The sequence below is a fragment of the Salmo salar genome, chromosome ssa17 (genome assembly GCF_905237065.1).
Source record: "Salmo salar chromosome ssa17, Ssal_v3.1, whole genome shotgun sequence".
NCBI classification, from domain to species: domain Eukaryota; kingdom Metazoa; phylum Chordata; class Actinopteri; order Salmoniformes; family Salmonidae; genus Salmo; species Salmo salar.
In genome coordinates this window covers 64,042,412-64,064,440 of record NC_059458.1, presented here as the reverse complement: position 1 = coordinate 64,064,440, position 22,029 = coordinate 64,042,412, and the positions used below count along the sequence as shown (strand labels likewise).

At 44.5% G+C, this 22,029-nt stretch overlaps 1 protein-coding gene across 1 annotated transcript in view; it reads left to right on the top strand.

Moving 5' to 3' along the window:
- Positions 1-22,029, top strand: part of LOC106576364 (membrane-associated guanylate kinase, WW and PDZ domain-containing protein 2-like) — a 256,239-nt gene that overhangs the window by 203,029 nt on the left and 31,181 nt on the right. Inside the window, 4 exon segments of the mRNA XM_045699968.1 lie at positions 2,850-2,907; positions 5,721-5,842; positions 7,817-7,999; positions 14,542-15,225. Of these exon segments, the coding sequence (XP_045555924.1) occupies positions 2,850-2,907; positions 5,721-5,842; positions 7,817-7,999; positions 14,542-15,225 (1,047 nt within the window).

Genomic DNA, 22,029 nt, shown 5'->3' with positions numbered 1-22,029 from the left:
ATATGACATTCTCCCAATCCTCTTCTGGATCATCCAAATGCTCTCTAGCAAACTTCAGACGGGCCTGGACATGTACTGGCTTAAGCAGGGGGACACGTCTGGCACTGCAGGATTTGAGTCCCTGGCGGCGTAATGTGTTACTGATGGTAGGCTTTGTTACTTTGGTCCCAGCTCTCTGCAGGTCATTCACTAGGTCCCCCCTTGTGGTTCTGGGATTTTTGCTCACCGTTCTTGTGATCATTTTGACCCCATGGGGTGAGTTCTTGCGTGGAGCCCCAGATCGAGGAAGGTTATCAGTGGTCTTGTATGTCTTCCATTTCCTAATAATTGCTCCCACAGTTGATTTCTTCAAACCAAGCTGCTTACCTATTGCAGATTCAGTCTTCCCAGCCTGGTGCAGGTCTACAATTTTGTTTCTGGTGTCCTTTGACAGCTCTTTGGTCTTGGCCATAGTGGAGTTTGGAGTGTGACTGTTTGAGGTTGTGGACAGGTGTCTTTTATACTGATAACAAGTTCAAACAGGTGCCATTAATACAGGTAACGAGTGGAGGACAGAGGAGCCTCTTAAAGAAGAAGTTACAGGTCTGTGAGAGCCAGAAATCTTGCTTGTTTGTAGGTGACCAAATACTTATTTTCCACCATAATTTGCAAATAAATTCATAAAAAATCCTACAATGTGATTTTCTGGATTTTTTTTCTCATTTTGTCTGTCATGGTTGACGTGTACCTAGTCAGGGCGGCAGGTAGCCTAGTGGTTAGAGCGTTGGACTAGTAACCGAAAGGTTGCAAGATTGAATCCCCGAGCTGACAAGGTAAAAATCTGTCGTTCTGCCCCTGAACTGTTCCTAGGCTGTCATCGAAAATAAGAATTTGTTCTTAACTGACTTGCCTAGTTAAATAAAGATAAAAATACATTTAATATCATATCTGTATTTATAACTAGGCTTGGGCAGTAAACCGTATATACCATATACCGGGCTATTTGGAAATAACCACAGGAGGGTTTTTCAATACCGTTGAAACTTTTTTTTGTTTTTATTTAGCACCTTTTTCTCCGCAATTTTCGATTTTGTCTCATCGCTGCAACTCCCCAATGAGCTCGGGAGAGGAGAAGGAGGAGTCATGCGTCCTACGAAACATGACCCACCCATCCGCACTCCTTAACATCTGCCAGCTTAACCCAGAAACCAGCCGCACCAATGTGTTGGAGGAAACACCGTTCAACTGGCGACCGGGGTCAGCCCGCAGGCAAGTAAAGCCTCACCGGCCAAACCATCCCCTAACCCGGACAACTCTGGGCCAATTGTGAGCCATCCGATAGGACTCCCGGCCACAGCCGGTTGTGGCACAGCCTGAATGAACCCGGGTCTGTAGTAACGCATCTAGCACTGCGATGCAGTGCCTTAGACTGCTGTGCCACTCGGGAGGCCCTACCTCAACTTTTTAAATGATGAGTCACTCACTGTTGTGCAGCACACCCTAGGTGATCTATATACTGATATATAGTTACACTATGGAATTCACAACTTAATGTTTGCCAGCTAGATATCTAATAACTATTAAGTTAACTTTCTAAAATGTGCTAAAGCTGTGCAGTTGTGCATTTGGTTTGCTAACTTAGTAGCTAGTTATCTATCTAGCTAGCTACATGGTTAGTTTCTCGCAATCAAGCTCCTCTTGGTAACAGCAGATAATTCCCTCCTTGATCAAGAGACACCATTTGTTTTGTGCGTGCAGCAAACTTTGAGTAGCATTTTTGAGTTACTTGTATAACTTTATCAGCTGGGATGTCTATCCTGGAAATAGCTTATGTCAGAGACTGTATAAAACCGTTAGCGTTTAGCTAGCATTTGCTATTGGATGTTACATGTACTTGTTAGCATTGCTAACCTTTGGATTGAAAATAGTGTTCATTGCCGGTATTATCAAATATCCCGGGATGGAACAAGGTCGGTATGAAGGTATGACTCCCTGGATACCGCCCAAGCCTATTTATAACACTTCTCATGATGCCACAGTGGTGGCTCATCATATCAGAGTAGATACAATGTGTAGGAACACCTGCACCGTCAACACCGACATGTCTGAAGTTATGACATTCTACTTTCCACTCAAAGGTTTATTTTGGTCCACGACAGTTGACAGCTACTGTGTTAGATCCACAGTCAGTCTATTCTGAGACCACACTCTAATGGTGTAATGTGTTCCAGTTAAATATTGTGTGGGCTAAGGGGCCCAGGAGCTATGTACGTGCTCCAGATACAAACATTTAAACTATATCCAAACATCGCTGGCATCATAACTGAATGTTTACAAAATAGAAAGGATGGCAGGACATTAATATTTAAAATCACCCCAATTCAAACCACTCCATCTATCAGTGTGTTTGGTGTAGTGTGAGAGTTCAGGAGATGGTTGGGGTAGTCCTGTGGGTCCATATTGACATTGATTTTAAGTAACCTCTGGTCCGCTGCTTGATAAACAGCCATTCTCCTTCACACTCGTGAATTTTGGATCTGAATTTTGATTGCAAATGCCGATGGGGGTATCATGTGTCTTGTCTCTTAAGTTTGTCCAACTGTTTTGATTGTGTTTGCAAATCTGGAGGCTCATAGACCTCACACAGTATTCAGTAACTAGCACAGTTACCATAGAGCATAATAAATCATTTTCAGATTTACCATAGTCAATTAAGATATTATAATTAACCTCAAATCCTCTGTAATAAATGACCATACAATAATGTTGTGATCAAAATTTCCTGAAGAATATATTGTTCCGTGAATCGACATGCTGTCCCCCGGGCCTGTTGACTGACTAGTATGTTGTTGTGCTTGTCTCTTCCACAGAGCTGCCGTACGGCTGGGAGAAGATCGATGACCCTATTTACGGAAGCTACTATGTGGAGTAAGTCTGGACCCACTGCTTTAATATTTAATTACTATTTTGATTTCCAGTGTTCCCCCATGTTATGCTTCCACTGTCCTGTGTTAGTCAGAGTCATTAACGCTGCACAGGGCTGTGGCCAGGAGGCAGATGGTGGCTTTTTCTGCTGCTCATTTATACCTCTATCTCTGTCTGTCTGTCCGTGTAGATGGGTCAGTGGGTGATTGTTTGTTAGTGTGCATGCATTTGTGAGTGTGTCTCTGTGTGAGTGTGTAACTGTGTACCTGTTTACATGCGCAAGTTTGTGTGTGTGTGTGTGCCATCTTTGTGTGACGTGGTGCAATGGTGATGTGTCTCTGTCTTCTCTATTGAACCAAATGTACCCTTCCTATTCTGGAGGTGTACTTTCTCCTGCTGGATGCGCACTAGTCCCCCTAGTCCAGGGAGAGGAGGGGAGGTCTATTTATAGCCTGGCTGGTGAGGGAGTTTGGCTGGCTGGCCGTGTTCTATTCTCTATCCCCAAGAAAGACCAGAACACTGTACCTGCCTTGCCTACACTCCCTCTCTCCCGCTGCCATGTAGAAATCCCATATCCCCAGGCAGCCACTGAGCCATTGCATGCACGCACACTAGCGCCATACCTGACCCTGCCACGTCCAATAGTTACTTGAAGTCAGAAGTTCACATACACCTTAGCCAAATACATTTAAACTCAGTTCTTGACAATTCCTGACATTTATTCCTGGTAATAATTCCCTGTCTTAGGTCAGTTAGGATCGCCACTTTATTTTAAGAATGTGAAATGTCAGAATAATAGTAGAGAGAATGATTTATTTCAGCTTTTATTTCTTTCATCACATTCCCAGTGGGTCAGAAGTTTACATACACTCAATTAGTATTTGGTAGCATTGCCTTTAAATTGTTTAACTTGGGCCAAATGTTTCGGGTAGCCTTCCACAAGCTTCCCACAATAAGTTGGGTGAATTTTGGCCCATTCCTCCTGACAGAGCTGGTGTAACTGAGTCAGATTTGTAGGCCTCCTTGCTCGCACACGCTTTTTCAGTTCTGCCCACACATTTTCTATAGGATTGAGGTCAGGGCTTTGTGATGGCCACTCCAATACCTTGACTTAGTTGTCGTTAAGCCATTTTGCCACAACTTTCGAAGTATGCTTGGGGTCATTGTCCATTTGGAAGACCCAATTGCGACCAAGCTTTAACTTCCTGACTGATGTCTTGAGATGTTGCTTCAATATATCCACATAATTTTCCTCCTTCATGATGACATCTATTTTATGAAGTGCACCAGTCCCTCCTGCAGCAAAGCACCCCCACAACATGATGCTGCCACCCCCATGCTTCACGTTGGGATGGTGTTCTTCGGCTTGCAAGCCTCCTCCTTTTTCCTCCAAACATAAAGATGGTCATTATGGCAAAACAGTTACATTTTTGTTTCTTCAGACCAGAGGGCATTTCTCCAAAAAGTACGATCTTTGTCCCCATGTGCAGTTGCAAACCGTAGTCTTGATTGTTTATGGCAGTTTTGGAGCAGTGGCTTCTTCCTTGCTGAGCGGCCTTTCAGGTTATGTCGTTATAGGACTCGTTTTACTGTGGATATAGATACTTTTGTACCTGTTTCCTCCAGCATCTTCACAAAGTCCTTTGCTGTTGTTCTGGGATTGATTTGCACTTTTTGCACCAAAGTATGTTCATCTCTAGGACACAGAACGTGTCTCCTTCCTGAGCGGTATGACGGCTGCGTGGTCCCATGGTGTTTATACTTGCGTACTATTGTTTGTACAGATGAACGTGGTACCTTCAGGCGTTTTGAAATTGCTCCCAAGGATGAACCAGACTTGTGGAGGTCTACAATTTTTTTTCTGAGGTCTTGGCTGATTTCTTTTCATTTTCCCATGATGTCAAGCAAAGAGGCACTGAGTTTGAAGGTAGGCCTTGAAATACATCCACAGGTACACCTCCAGTTGACTCAAATGATGTCAAATAGCCTATCAGAAGCTTCTAAAGCCATGACATAATTTTCTGGAATTTTCCAAGCTGTTTAAAGGCACAGTCAACTTAGTGTATGTAAAGTTCTAACACATTGGAATTGTGATACAGTGAAATAATCTGTCTATAAACAATTGTTGGAAAAATTACTTGTGCCATGCACAAAGGAAATGTCCTAACCATCTTGCCAAAACTATAGTTTGTTAACAAGAAATTTGTGGAGTGGTTGGAAAAACAAGTTTTAATGACTCCAACTTAAGTGTATGTCCCACTGCCTGGCTGTACTGTTGAGTTGACCTAATATCTCATGAAGAAACAGAGTGTGTGTAGGCTGGGCAGACACTGTGCTTATCGACAGAAGCATTATTCCTCCAGTCTTGCACCGTCCAGGAAGGCACATCTAAATGATGATTAATTACTTCACACTTTCAAAATTACAGTATTTATAATTATCGACTATAATTATCGACTCGCTCCCGAAGACATACCAAATTAGCACTGACAGAATGTTTTAAGAAAATACACTCAGGGTGACATGTTTTTTCAGAACCCACTCCAGAAATCACACACTAAATGATTCCTAATGCTGATTACAGGAAGCTGCAGATTTCAGTAGAATGGGACCTAATTGGGCTTTTGTTCATTTTTTTTCTTAGCAAAACCATTCTGCAGCTCCATTACATAATACTAGGGATACTAAGGCTATTGAATTAATCATCATAGCACAGCACTGTGCATCCAGCTCTTTACAGAGGGAGAGAGGAAGTGGATGAGGAGGTGGATACTACAGAGAGCCCAGTGAAATGTCATACCTTTCTTTCTCTGTAGCCACATAAACAGACGGACACAGTTTGAGAACCCAGTCTTGGAAGCCAAGAGGAGAGTCCAGCAACACCAGCAAATGCAAGAGCAGGGTTTGTCCTCGCTGCCCCTGCCTACTATCTACAGAGGTAAGGCACCCTGTACCTCTACCTCTACCCAATGTGTTAAGAGTTTGTGTATGATTCCTGTGTGTAGATGTTTTTAGCTCTAGGGAAATGTCTGTCGTCTTTGTGTTTGTGTATCACTCATTCTTCACAACTCCCTTTTCTTCGCTAACACTATCGCTAACACTATCGCTAACACTATCGCTAACACTTTGCTAACACCAGCTTCTCTGTTCAGCACACATTTACCACCCCACTAAGTTAATCGAGGCTGTCTGAGGTAAAACATGCTGTATAGGTTGAGATGGTTTGTCTCCGTGTTAAATTGGCCTCTGTGAGTGAAGGTGTTTGTCTCCATGGTTACCCTTCCTGTACGCTGCAAAGTGAAGGCAGTTACAGCAGAGAGGGGTAAAACATATGAATTCTTCCTCACATATAAACAAGGAGATAAAAAGGAAGTTTACTTGTAGGAGCATCAGACAGTGAGTGGACTACTTTATCTCTGTCACAGTGGTAGAGGAGGTTCCACTCTCAACCACGTTACACACAGCCACCCTGGCCCACATCGGCCCCGCCCCGGAGCGCTGCCAGAGCCTCAGTGACCTCTCCCAGTCCCTCCCCCCAGGCCATCGGGTGTCGCTGTTGGGCCTGCACACCCACACGCCCCCCGCCTCCTCCACCAACTCCCTACTGCGGCGCCCCCACCGGGCGAGGAGGGATACGTCATGCTGCCCACACCAGCACCTCCACCAGTCGCTTCACGCCTTTGTGGTAGAGCCGGCTACTGTGGGTTGTAGCCCATTCCCCCTGTGGTGCTCTCTCAGTAAGTAGGGCAGTGAGTAGTGATACAGGCTTGTTCTTCTTCTGCCTGCACTGAGCTGCCTCGCTCTCTTTTCAAAGCATGCCTGCTCCCCGGCAGACCCACGCTGGATCCCTCCTCGTCTGAGGCTCTTGATTCGCTGCTTGACATGTTTGATGGCGCTACACTATGGTGTGTCTTCCCCTCCTTACGTCTGGCGGCAGGCAGCAGAAACTGTAAACACCCCACTCTATGTCTGGACGCCTGACAACAAACGTTGGCTTTAAGCAAACAGAGAGAGACGGGTGTGTGCCCCCTACTTGCCTTCCAAGGTGAACGGAGGGGAGATTGAATTGAGTGTGGCAAATGCTCGTTGGCTGAGTTTTCCCCTTTGCTGTGCCAGAGACTATTTCATGAATCCTGGCCTTCCACTTTTTGGTTCCCTGAGCATTGTTTTTTTGGGCGGATGAAGCGAGTTAATGATTCTTCAGTGTTCCAACTCCCAACAGCATGTTGTTCCAGAATGTTAAGATCTCTCACCTGCTTCCCTCACCCCTCTGAGAAGGGAAATATACCAAGCTACTCCCATGGATGCTGATTATTCCTTGATTTTCTGCACTGTGTTTTGCTCCAGTTCTGAGTGTGTATTCAGCTATCAGAAACCTGGTGTAGGTTGGGAGTGTAAGTGATGACACTTTAAATGGCTGTAGATGTTCAGTGGAAGGTCTTGGCAGTGACAGCTTGGAGCTGGAGCAAACACCGTCCCACCTGCATAAGTCAGCACCCACCCCTCACTGTTCTAACACTGCCTACCGCTCCACCTACCCAGAGAGTATCCCTGTGTTCATGCAGCCCCTCCACTAAACAAGCCTCACCTCTACCATCCTATTGAATGATAAAATGGCCTTGCATCAGCATTTGTGGTGCATCATGCTCGCTTTGTAAAGGTCTAAGTTCGATGTATGTGTGTATATTGTTTATTGATTGTGTGTGTGTGTGTGTGTGTGTGTGTGTGTGTGTGTGTGTGTGTGTGTGTGTGTGTGTGTGTGTGTGTGTGTGTGTGTGTGTGTGTGTGTGTGTGTGTGTGTGTGTGTGTGTGTGTGTGTGTGTGTCCCTGCACACTTCTACTTGTGTGTGTTGTGTCTGCCTGCGTGCCTGTCTGTCCGTCCCTCCGTATGTGTGTGTGTTCTCCCTTACAGAGAAGCCCCTGTTCACACGGGACGCCACCCAGCTGAAGGGAAGCTTCTTGTCCACGGCCCTGCAGAAGAGCAACATGGGTTTTGGCTTCACCATTATCGGAGGAGACGAGCCAGATGAGTTCCTGCAGGTCAAGAGTGTCATACCTGACGGCCCCGCTGCACAGGACGGAAAGATGGACACAGGTAAAACTGAACTCGTCTGAAAGATGGACACAGGTCAAACTAAGCTACTCTGAAAGATGGACACAGGTCAAGGCTAGTCTGAAAGATGGACACAGGTCAAACTGAGCTAGTCTGAAAGATGGACACAGGTCAAACTGAGCTAGTCTGAAAGATGGACACAGGTCAAACTGAGCTAGTCTGAAAGATGGACACAGGTCAAACTGAGCTAGTCTGAAAGATGGACACAGGTCAATCTGAGCTAGTCTGAAAGATGGACACAGGTCAATCTGAGCTAGTCTGAAAGATGGACACAGGTCAAACTGAGCTAGTCTGAAAGATGGACACAGGTCAAACTGAGCTAGTCTGAAAGATGGACACAGGTCAAACTGAGCTAGTCTGAAAGATGGACACAGGTCAAACTGAGCTAGTCTGAAAGATGGACACAGGTCAATCTGAGCTAGTCTGAAAGATGGACACAGGTCAATCTGAGCTAGTCTGAAAGATGGACACAAGTCAAACTGAGCTAGTCTGAAAGATGGACACAGGTCAAACTGAGCCAGTCTGAAAGATGGACACAGGTCAAACTGAGCTACTCTGAAAGATGGACACAAGTCAAACTGAGCTAGTCTGAAAGATGGACACAGGTCAAACTGAGCTAGTCTGAAAGATGGACACAGGTCAAACTGAGCTAGTCTGAAAGATGGACACAGGTCAAACTGAGCTAGTCTGAAAGATGGACACAGGTCAAACTGAGCTAGTCTGAAAGATGGACACAGGTCAAACTGAACTAGTCTGCTCACATTGAACCACACACATTCATAACACAAATGTCTACACACACACACACACACACACAGTGTTTACACACATGTATTCTATACATACTGACAAACAGGTAAATGTGCACATTACATGTACATGCTTTCTTAAACAACACACATACATGACATGAACACGTACAGATAGCAAGAGAGTGTTGGGACTGGAAATGGCCTCTCCTTGAGTGGCTCAATGGGACAGTCGCTCTGAAACAATGGGACAGTGGTTCTGAAACAATGGGAGCCATGGACTAGTCTCTCTCTATAGTGGTGACCCAGCAGGTGAGATAATATCTCTCGCTCTCTCGCTCTTTCTCGCTCTCTCTCGCTCTCTCTTTCTATAGTGGTGACCCAGCAGGAGAGTTCATCTCTCTCTTTCTCTCTGCACGTGTGTGGGGTGCAGTGTGTGTGCAAACTTGCCTGCAAGACTGTTTGGGTGTGTGTGTGTGCGTATGTGTGTGTGTGCGTGCCTACGGGGCTGTGTTTGTCCATTAATCACTGTAAGGATTCTTAACACCATAACTCCTGGCCCTGCCTGTGCTCCCCGGGCTGCATGGGACACACACACACACACTGAGAAACTAGCCAACTGCACTAAAAGTCAGCAGGGGAATAGAACTCTGGAAGTCCTGTCAATGCACTCTGCATGGCCCTGTGTATTTATAAACTACTCTGCATGGCCCTGTGTATTTATAAACTACTCTGCATGGCCCTGTGTTTTTATAAACTACTCTGCATGGCCCTGTGTATTTATAAACTACTCTGCATGGCCCTGTGTATTTATAAACTACTCTGCATGGCCCTGTGTATTTATAAACTACTCTGCATGGCCCTGTTATATTTATAAACTACTCTGCATGGCCCTGTGTATTTATAAACTACTCTGCATGGCCCTGTGTATTTATAAACTACTCTGCATGGCCCTGTGTATTTATAAACTACTCTGCATGGCCCTGTGTATTTATAAACTACTCTGCATGGCCCTGTGTATTTATAAACTACTCTGCATGGCCCTGTGTATTTATAAACTACTCTGCATTACTAGACTGGACCAAGTGCAGTGTTTTCCCTGACTCATTCATCAGTGCCTTGACCTGGTTGTACTGTACTATACTGTACTGTACTGTAGTATACCGTACTATACTGTACAATACTATACTGTACTGTACTGTATTGTAGTATACTGTATAGTGTTGGCTGATACAGTAGTTGATGGGTTGTTTCAGGTCAGACTAGATGGTCAATTGTACATTGTGAGATGATCATATGTTTTATGTGCCACAATATATCATGTGGAAGTATTACAATGTATGATACACTATAATGTAGCTATTAAACATATAGCCGAGTCAGACCATTACTGCTGTCCCAGCTGGCATTATTACTTAGGTGGTGTACAGATCATTTTCAACCAACCTTTACTTGGCGATACTTCCTCAATTCCCGCCGTGGAAGATAACGCATGTCTTCTAAACCTCCGTGGATAGTTGCAGCTGGTTGAATTTAGAAAATGCTTCGTTATTAAATTAAATAATTTTTTTGTTCCATGATGTAATCCAACACCACCAACTTGTCTATTTCAAATATTTTCAAATCTCATTGAGACAGGTGGATGTCCACCCCAAAATGTCTTATGTCATGTGCGTGACTCAGAATAAAATTGTCGTGTTGAATGGCACTCACCTGTCTCGATCAATGAGAAGATTTGAAATAGACAAGATGTCAGTGTACACATTGTTGTGTTACTTCATGGAGCGATTTTAAATGACGGAGCGTTTTCTAAATTCAAACAAACCACCTGCAACTATCCACGGAAGTTTAGAAAACATGCGTTGTCTTCCAAGTCGGGAATTGAGGAAGTATCACCAAGTAAAGGTTGCAATAATGCCTATCAGCCAGCTGGAACAGCAGTAATGGTCTGATTAGGCAACATTTTTAATAGCTAGGTATACTATCTATTCTGTGGTCCTCCCAACATTCTCCTCCCCTCCTTTCCCCTTTATCATTCCTCTCCTCTCTCCTCTCTCCAGACTCAGTGGCCTAGTTAAGCTGTGTTGGATTCTAGCAGCACATAGTTAATAGAGGGAGAGAGAGAAACCAGGCATGTGGAAGTGTGAAATTCCCAATTTCAGAAGGATTATTTGTCGCTCTCTGTCCGTGCACACACACACACACACACACACACACACACACACACACACACACACACACACACACACACTCACACCGTACACAAGGCCTCTTCTGCCTGCTTCGCTACATGGTTCCAGACCCAGAGAAATGTGTTGAGGAAAAACATATGATACCATCTCTTTCAGCAGGGACACAGTGGTTAGATGTGACACTGTATTTGTTAGAGGGAAAGCACAGTATTTGTCATGTTAAAGTAAGTGACCTTATACAGTGACCTGGAATGCACAGTGTTGGAGGAGGATAAAGTGACACGGTATGTGATGGGGTCCATTGACATAGGGTTGGGTTCATGCAATCAAACCAATAGAAACGTACCTTTGTTTCCACAACTAAACCCACACACGTACCCTTATCTAAAAACTTAAAGCATCTGCCTGTGAAGGGAAGCTACCTACTATTCTTATAGGTGACTCACCAACTGGATTCGGTCTTATGTAGCAAAATTTGAAATTGTGTATTTTACATTGGATACAAGTAGAGACTCAGAGCTACAAAATGGTATATCATACACTAAAATAGTATATCATACACTAAAATGGTATATCATACACTAAAATGGTATATCATACACTGCATTTTATGAGGAACAATGAAAGTAATTCTGCTTTTAAAGTTGATAAACTTGTAAACTCACTTTTGAGAAAATGGCGTTTGAATGTTTTGGTATCTAGTGAAGAGCTCTTCTTTGTCTACACCCATTCAGCATCGTTCACACCCTTTTAAGCTTTAGCCCCACACATCTCGTTTCGCTTTCAGAGCGTTCAGAGTGCACACTTGACTCTCTGGCCGATGATTTGTTTACCTCCTGGATAACATGAAAACAGCCTCACCAGCTCTGCTGGCAACAATTTCATTACGCTTTTTTGCTGACATCGGCCATATTCAACGAGTGTTGTACACTTTAGCTAAAGACGTAGCTAGCTAGGTAAACAATGAACCTAGCTAGGTAAACAGCGTGTACGATCACACACGCCACGTAAGCTAACGAGCCACCCAGCTAACGTTATCTAGCTAAACAACAATGAACACAGTGCCAAATCATGTCGTTACTACCCTGTATGAATATGCTGGGAGCTAACTAACCAAGTTCAATGATAGCTAGCTAACATTAGGCTCTAACTAGAAAAGCAAACGGCTCCGGGATACCACTAACGTCAGCTAGGGAGCCAACCAGCTAACATTAGCTAGCTAGCGAGCAGTACACTTTAACTGGAAATTAAACCACTTTCTGTCAAAATTCAAAATGTGTAATATCTGAAAATGTAGCTAGCTATCTTACCTGTATACATCATCATGCATGATGCACGTTTCTCCCTGTCACGAATACCATACCATGGTTGCCCTTAGTTTGAAGATGTAATCCGGAGACAGGTGTTTTCTCCATCTCTTTAGCTATCGTACACTAATTCCACTGATTTCAAAACTCGATCCTCCAGAAAGTGGAGAGCAACACTTATGCAGTTCCACTACACAATACATTTTTTAAAAAGCCGTGTTCGACAGGACTACCAACACAGACTGACCAGCTCAAATAGACAGAAGCCTTCTATATGACAGACCACTCCGAACTCCTCTCTCGGCATGTCCAGCCCACTCATTATCTCAGCCAATCATGGCTAGTGGGAAGATTGCGGTCTTTTTCTGCGGCTAAACCAACAAGGCTCGTAATTAAAAAATGGTATTCGTATTTACAGATGGCATACAAGTTTGTTATTAAGGCATGAAAGTTCACAGGTTCGAGAAGGCATTTTGATAAAGAAATACTATTTACGTTCAAACGTCTCTCTTGTGACGTCGTGACTTGCGACATACGCCTAGTTTCCTGAATCGGGTCACATAGAGTAAATAGCTGTTCTGCAGTGACAGCAGTGCAGTGCTGTGGGGTCAGTAGTACAGTTGCAGTGTTGTGGGTGTCACTGTGTCATCATCAGTGCTAATGCTCTCTCTCTCTCTCTCTCTCTCTCTCTCTCTCTCTCTCTCTCTCCATCTCTCTCTCTCTCTCTCTCTCACACACTCACTCACTCACTCACTCACTCACACTCTCTCTGTCTTTTTCTTTCTGTCTGTGTGTGTGTATGTGCCAATGGTCCAGATGGCTACTCTGTCCTCCGCCATGGACACATATGGCATCTACTGCAGTCAGAACCTCCCCTACTGGGGACACTTTAACACTATGATATGATGACCTGTTCTTGGCAGGAGGAGGATGTCTTCTGTTCCATACTGTTGAACGACCATAAGTAGAAGATAGATGTTATTAGACAATGGAGATAGACGTGATGGGAGGGATGGAAGCATCATGGTCCTTGGTGCTAGATAGTGTGTTTCTATTGGTCAGGTCATAGTGTGGAGGTTGGAGGACTTTGGTGATTTAAGACATTGGGTAATGTGGAGTAGAGGCTCGTGATTGTTTTGAAAAAGAACTAGAAGTCAAAGAAAAGCGGAGGATAGAGACGGAGAGAGAAAGGTGTGTGTGTGTGTGTGTGTGTGTGTGTGTGTGTGTGTGTGTGTGTGGCACTGTGTGAGTGTTTTCGTATGTATGCGCATGCATATTTGGTGCGTGAGAAAATGCGTGTGAAATCCTGCAGTGGTGTCCCTCCTCGTTCCCCTTCATAAAGAATGATTTCCTGGGCCACGGCGGCCAGGGCATGATGAGGTCATGGCGCCATCATTTGTTTTCCAGGAGCGTGTGAAGCTATTGATTGTGACACCAGGGCTCCAGGCAAATGTTGTCCATATTTACCCAGATGAATTAAACCGTCCCGCTTCCGCACGTCACACTGCCTCCAGGAATACGTTAACGCTAGCTCTGTCAGTATAAACCTGCATTTAAACTCTGAGCGCGTTCTGTCTCCACACAAAAAGGAAATGACAATGACAGGGTATGCTAAGTAGCCTGGTTCCCAGGTCTGTTTGTGCTGAGTTGCAAACATCTATGGTAATTGTGCATACATCTCTCTCTCTCTCTCTCTCTCTCTCTCATAATAATTATGCTTATAATTGAAAAATAATGATTGCCATTATAAACCTGGGCAGTGCGTTTCGGCGAGACAAATTAAATATGGATGCCACCTTGTGTTCTCCCACTTAATCAACATCCTTTGAAATATAGAGCCGTATCTCATTTGACAGAACACAAAATTCAATATTAAATTGAATGCAGCACCGGAGACAGAAGAAGATATGGCACTTTGTCAGAGCGAGAGAGAGCTTTTGTGTATTAATTGTCAATAAATAGTTGAGTTATCTACATAGCTGCGAGTGTGTAGTGATAGGTACAGTGATGAGGTGTGGCAAATCTCACTCGTTTGTCCACCACACAATTCACTGACTAGTGTATTTCTGTGCCTAATGGTTTTGTCCATTATCTGAGGTCTAATTCAGGTACAGTAATGCTGGGACCTATTCAGTAGAATGCAACGTTCAGATTACATTTTAGATAGAAATGTAGCGTATTGATACTGAGACAAAGACCGATTCTGCATGATAAAGAACCATGCTTGTTCTACACAATATTTGGCCTTGATTGGCTGTGTTTCTCCCCTCCTCCAGGTGATGTCATCGTGTACATCAATGACGTGTGTGTCCTGGGCACCACCCATGCCGACGTGGTCAAGCTGTTCCAGTCAGTGCCCATCGGGCAGAGCGTAACCCTGGTGCTTTGCCGTGGCTACCAGCTGCCCTACGACCCCGAGGACCCAGGCGCCGGCACCACCACCACCCTCCTCTCCCCCCTGGGCCTGATGGAGCAGCGCCCCCTCCTGGTCAACGGACGCTCCAACTACGACAGCTACATGGACTACATCTCGCGCACGGCACGCTTCGTCCAGGAGCACGGTGACCAACATCTCAACACCCACCACCACCATCAACCCCCTCCGCCGCCGCACCCCGGCGACACCCACCTGGACGGCTCCTCCCTGACGCCCGGCGGGCCGCACGGCGAGGACTCGGTGTCCATGGCGTCATCGGGGGCGACGCAGGCAGAGCTGCTGACGCTGACCATGGTGAAGGGGGCGGAAGGGTTTGGGTTCACCATCGCAGACAGCCCGACGGGCCAGAGGGTGAAGCAGGTGCTGGAGCCCCAGGGGTGTCCTGGTCTGTGTGAGGGGGACCTGATCGTAGACATCAACCAGCAGGGAGTGCAGGGCCTCAGTCACACCCAGGTGGTGGAGCTGCTCAAGGAGTGTGCCGTCGGGGCTGAGACAAGCCTGGTCATCCAGAGGGGTGGAGGAGGTAAGAATAACCCTGGGGCCTCCATAACCGGCTGGCTTCTTCCTGTCTTTCTTTCTATGTAGCAGAGCTTCTTCATATACCCATCTCTCTCTCTCTCTGTCTGTACAGTTGTGGCCAAAAGTTTTGAGAATGATACAAATATTAATTTTCACAAAGTCTGCTGCCTCAGTTTGTATGATGGCAATTTGCATATACTCCAGAATGTTATGAAGAGTGATCAGATGAATTGCAATTAATTGCAAAGTCCCTCTTTGCCATGCAAATGAACTGAATCCCCCAAAAAACATTTCCACTGCATTTCAGCCCTGCCACAAAAGGACCAGCTGACATCATGTTAGTGATTCTCTCGTTTACACAGGTGTGAGTGTTGACGAGGACAAGGCTGGAGATAACTCTGTCATGCTGATTGAGTTTGAATAACAGACTGGAAGCTTCAAAAGGAGGGTGGTGCTTGGAATCATTGTTCTTCCTCTGTCAACCATGGTTACCTACAAGGAAACACGTGCCGTCATCATTGCTTTGCACAAAAAGGGCTTCACAGGCAAGGATATTTCTGCCAGTAAGATTGCACCTAAATCAACCATTTATTGGATCATCAAGAACTTCAAGGAGAGCAGTTCAATTGTTGTGAAGAAGGCTTCAGGGTGCCCAAGAAAGTCCAGAAATCGCCAGAACCGTCTCCTAAAGTTGATTCAGCTGCGGGATCGGGGCACCACCAGTACAGAGCTTGCTCAGGAATGACAGCAGGCAGGTGTGAGTGCATCTGCACGCACAGTGAGGCGAAGACTTTTGGAGGATGGCCTGGTGTCAAGAAGGGCAGCAAAGAAGCCACTTCTCTCCAGGAAAGACATCAGGGACAGACCGATATTCTGCCAATGGTACAGGGATTGGACTGCTGAGGACTGGGGTAAAGTCATTTTCTCTGATGAATCCCCTTTCCGATTGTTTGGGGCATCCGGAAAAAAGCTTGTCCTGAAAAGACAAGGTGAGCGCTACCATCAGTCCTGTGTCAAGCCAACAGTAAAGCATCCTGAGACCATTCATGTGTGGGGTTGCTTCTCAGCCAAGGGAGTAGGCTCACTCACAATTTTGCCTAAGAACACAGCCATGTATAAAGAATGGTACCAACACATCCTCCGAGAGCAACTTCTCCCAACCATCCAGGAACAGTTTGGTGACGAACAATGCATTTTCCAGCATGATGGAGCACCTTGCCATAAGCAAAAGTGATAACTAAGTGGCTTGGGGAACAAAACATTTATATTTTGGGTCCATGGCCAGGAAACTCCCCAGACCTTAATCCCATTGAGAACTTGTGGTCAATCCTCAAGAGGCAGGTGGACAAACAAAATCCCACAAATTCTGACAAACTCCAAGCATTGATTATGCAAGAATGGGCTGCCATCAGTCAGGATGTGGCCCAGAAGTTGATTGACAGCATGCCAGGGCGGATTGCAGAGGTCTTGAAAAAGAAGGGTCAACACTGCAAATATTGACTCTTTGCATCAACTTCATGTAATTGTCAATAAAAGCCTTTGACACTTATGAAATGCTTGTAATTATACTTCAGTATTCCATAGTAACATCTGACAAAAATATCTAAAGACACCGAAGCAGCGAACTTTGTGGAAATTAATATTTGTGTCATTCTCAAAACTTTTGGCCACGACTGTATATCTTGTATATCTCTCTCTTACACGGTCTTTCTCTTTCTCCTCCTTTTACTCTCTATCTCTCTCTCTCACTTTTCCTGGTGACCTGGTCCAGGTGAGTGTGTGTGTGTGTGTGTGTGTCCTGTCTGTGTGTGTGTGTCCTGTCCTAAGACCACAGAAACCCATTATACAGTACCGCCGTGTTTGACTGACACTCAGCTACTCTCACATGATCTTTACTCTACTTTACTTTACTTACTGCGGAGAAAAAGTGCTTACCTTCCATTTACTCTGAAGGACTCATGTTGTGCATATTTAGCTTGCGCTCTTTCTTTGGCATCCGAACAGAGATTTTATTGATTACATTTCCTGCTTGATAAAAACGCTGACTCATTTTAAAGGTTTTTAAGTTTTTCTATTTGTACTGTGACCTTTCTTTTAGAAAAGTTTAGTATGTGTGCAGAGTCTAGACTTTTGTGTGCAGAAAATTACAGCCAAAATAAAAAGACAATGACGTGAGCAAGATATAAGCTGCTACCCTTACTAACATACTGTATACTGCATACTTAATGAGTATATACTATATACTATTAGTTCATTTTAGTGTACTGTAAACAAACAGTATCCTTTCAGTTGAGCGTACTAGCTCTTCGCCTGTCTACTGAAAGTTGATGCTGTTGCTATGCAATATCTTGCTATCTAGTTAGCATACAAATTACTAGTTAGACATTTTACGACTTCGGGTGAGTTCTTAAATTCAATCTGGAGTGCCAGAGTGCACTTGTAAATTTCGAGCTTTATCAGATTGTCCGTTTGTAAATTCAGAGTGTTTTGCTCTCGGAGTGCACACCGGACGCCCGGGCCGAGGAGTAGGGTTGATTTGAGTGTTCTGACCTTACAGCGGCAATCAAGCACCCAAGCTAACGTTGGCTAGCTTGCGAGCTACTTCCAGACACAAATGAGACAACTCTGACCATTTTACTCACTCTAACAGAGCTGGTTAGGCAGTTTTCATGTTATCCAGTGCGTTGGTGACTGTAACTGTGCTGCTGGCAACAATTGAATTACTTTTTTTCCCTAACGTTTACTGACACCGACAATATTCAACGGGTATTGGGCGCTCGTAAACTCCTTATTCTGCAAATTTTACATTTACATTACATTTTAGTCATTTAGCAGACACTCTTAGCCAGAGCGACTTACAGTAGTGAATGCATACATTTCATACATTTTTTTCCTCCGTACTAGTCCCCCGTGGGAATCGAACCCACAACCCTGGCGTTGCAAACACCATGCTCTACCAACTGAGCCACACGGGAGTAGATGGACAGAGCGAATTTACGAAAACACCCGAATGTCCATTGAGAGCGCACAACGACTATACCATTTAGCTCAGCTAAGAATGACGGGAATAATCAAGTCAATAAGCGTTGGGTAGTTAGTTAGCCTATAGTTAATATACTGGCAAGTTTGATGTATAAGTAGCCAACTAACGTTAGGTAGCTAGCTAACAACATACCGGTACATACTGCTGTAATGATATGCTATGTGGTTCGTAAGGACAATGTAGCTAACAAATTGTCAGCCAACATAACGTGTAAGGTAACTTATTTGAAAAGTCATTACTTTATTACATTAGTCAACATTTTCTTAACATTTGTCATAATTAGTTAAAGCAATGAATTTGTATCCGCTCTCGTTGTACTTAGGCTGCATATTTTTCGCCATTTTCTTCAAATCTGAAAACGATGTGAAGCCATGCCCATTTCCTGAAGAATTGCATTATGGGCCCTAAAGTATGGAAATAGTGTCCTATGCTTGTATACTTCCTATTTTGGAGAATGTCGTATGACATCCGGGAACTTTTGGCATACTAACTATATCCATACTATGACCAATAAGCATACTATATACTCAATTCACATCACAAATAGTATGGTTAGTGTGGTTAGTATGAGTATTTGAACACAGCTATCGAGTGTAGACCTATTCTATGTGCGCTATTTCTATGCTTACCGTTCTTAAGTTTCGTTTTTGCGTCTTTTGCTTTCGGTTTTGTACACCAGCTTCAAACAGCTGAAAATACTATAGTTATGGTTATGTAAAATATATTTCATAGCGGTTTAGATGGTACAATGATTCGCTACACAATGACTGCTTGTTTTGTCACACAAACTGAAATAAGGCGAATTACTAGAATTTTTGCAACCAGGAAATGGTGGAGCGATTTCTGCATATTGCAACTTTTAAGATTTTATATGGAACCCAATATCTGATGAACCTTATTTAATGTGATGTCACTATGGTTTTGTATCATTCAGGGGAGAAAGAGCGATCTCATGGCGGAGAGAGAGGGAGTGATCCCATCCACTTGTATCTCTAGGTGGAGATTTTATTGATTGCATTTCCTGCTTGATAAAAACGCTGACTCATTTTCAAGGTGTCTGTTTTCTATTTGCTCTGCAACCTTTCTTTTAGAAAAGTATGTAAGACTTTTGTGTGCAGAGAATTACAGCGTGAAATAAATAGACGATGACGTGAGCAGGATATAGAATGTTAACAAGCCACCTCTAGTTGATCATTTGCGCTATAGTGCTTTTATTTCTGTCTTGTTTGTCTGAGAGAAAGGCCTGCTAACAGACAACATGTCAAACAGGCTGCTAACAGGCTAGCCATCTTTATCTGAGTCATACTATGATTTCCCTCTTGTTTCCTCAAGGATGATTGGAGTGTTGTATTGTATAGATGATCACATCAGATAGATCAGTAATATGAATGCTGTGCTTATACAGGTACATTACTTGGGCTAGAATTGGGGTAGGAAATCTGATACAATTGTATATGGAACTCAATGTCACTGGTCAAAGTCCGAAAATTCTCCCTTACTAATATAAGGTAGAAATGATCCCATCCACTGTAGAGGTTAATAGCAGGACATGAGTTGTAGTTAAGCCTACTGTGATCAGGAAGCTCCCATTAATCCTCCTGCCCTATTTACTGGAGTCAATGATTGCAATAATGCCCCACAATGACTCAGCCATTACACTGCCCCCCCCCACCACCACACACACACCCTGTCAATAATTGTTGATCAACTGGTAGAAGACTAATAGTCAGAGAGCCAGGCAGATAGCTCCACGGTGACTAACTTACAGAGAAAGGTCAATGTCATTTTAGGAATTGATTTACTGTCAGTTGCACATTTCTTTCTTTATTAGGCTGGCATGTAATCCAGGGCCCCACAGAGTGCATGTGAACGGAATGAAAACAGGGGGAAGCAGGGGAATGGAGGAGAGAAGAAAGCAGAAGATGTGAGACCAGGAAGTGGAGAAAGGGATTGGGTGCTGAGATTGTTAAGTTGTTTTTGTCTCATGAGGGATGCTCATACACACACACACACACACACACACACACACACACACACACACACACACACACACACACACACACACACACACACACACACACACACACACACACACACACACACACACACACACACACACACACACAGAGAGCGAGAGCCTCCCATCTGTGGTCAAAAGCAGTGCGCTCTCCTAGAAGCACTGCCTGCTGGCCCATGAAGCAGCTAGCTAACTGATGTAGATTTAGTCACATTACATCAAATCCACTTAGCACCATTTAGCTCCTCCACACCACCACCCTGAGGCAGAACGCCACGGTGGAACGTTTGTTTGTCGGACATCTTGTGACAGACAGGCGGTGAAGTTGAAAGGTCATAGTAGTCACTTGACACGATTCAGTCTGTTTCAAACATTCACCTCATGTCCTAACTTGAACTGAATTGGAATGGAAATGACCTCAACCCCTGCAGCCAATAGCTCACACTCCCTCCCGGCTCCCAGACCTTAACTTCGGTTGCTTCGGGTGAAAACATAAAAAATATCTTTCCTTCCCATCAAACCAATCAGGGATGAGAGCTTCCAGCGTTTAGCCAGGCCATTACGGCCCTAATAAAACTGTCACTATTCCATTGAAATGATGTTCCAGCTCTTAATGCCCAGTGATTTGGCTGGGCTGTCAGGGAACTGGACCCGGGCCATACATTCTAATTAAAATGGCCCCTGTCTCGGTCCCTGAGGACCTGTGCCTCCACTCAACACACTGCCCAGAGAGAGAGTAAAGAGGTGACCACCAATGTCTGTCACCACATTACATTCAACTAGCAAACATGTCCTCTCTTCTCATTGACTCTCAAATGGCTTGTTTGTGTCATGGCACAGACACACACACACATACACACAGCTCATATATTTGGTAAACACTCTCAAACTGAGAGAGAGAGCAGAGGGAGGACTAGCTAACTAAGTTGATTATGCATTGGCTCTGTCCGTTGTGCAGCAGCGTGTGTATGAGCGTGTATGAGCATGTGTGTGTGTGTGTGTGTGTGTGTGTGGTGGGGCCAGATGGTTGTGTGGCTAGCACTGCCATGCGGCTCATCTAATGACAGGCAGACGGCTCCAGACGTGTCTACAGTCTACCACCTCCCAGCCTCACAACACACTGAGACAACACCATCTGGTGGATGTGTTTAGTACTGACACCCTCTGTCACCAGAGGGATGCTATGACAACATTATTATTAAACGCTCATCTCTTTCACACACACACACACACACACACATTTCTGGTCCGTGTAGAGCCTCGCGGCGCTGTTGTGGCTCTTTTATGGCGGGTTGCCGTGCCAACCCCTCCATTAAAGGCAGAGACAGAGTTAGTGAGATCCTAAATGATCAGTGGGAGCTGAGTTACCCCACAGCAGCTCTGTCTGTCTGGGGATGGCCACAGGCCTCCTTAACTATGATGAGGGAGAGCTCTTATCTCTGAAAGCTATTGACTTTTGAGATGTATAATTTTAGAGAGGGCCCAGCACTCTGTGTGTGTGCGTGCCTGCTTACATGCGTGCGTGCGTTTGTTTGTTTATGATGTAGCCCTGTTGCACGTTGTCATGGTCACCAGTACTCAACGGATGAGCTTTGCCGTGAAAGTTGCAACCACTGTCACTGTGTGAAGACTTAATTGAATGTGTCTTTTTTCTTCACCATGTCTCCACAAATATTATAGTATTTGAAGTGGCGTTAGTGATCATCATTGCTAAATGGTAGCAGAAACACATATATTAGCTGTACATA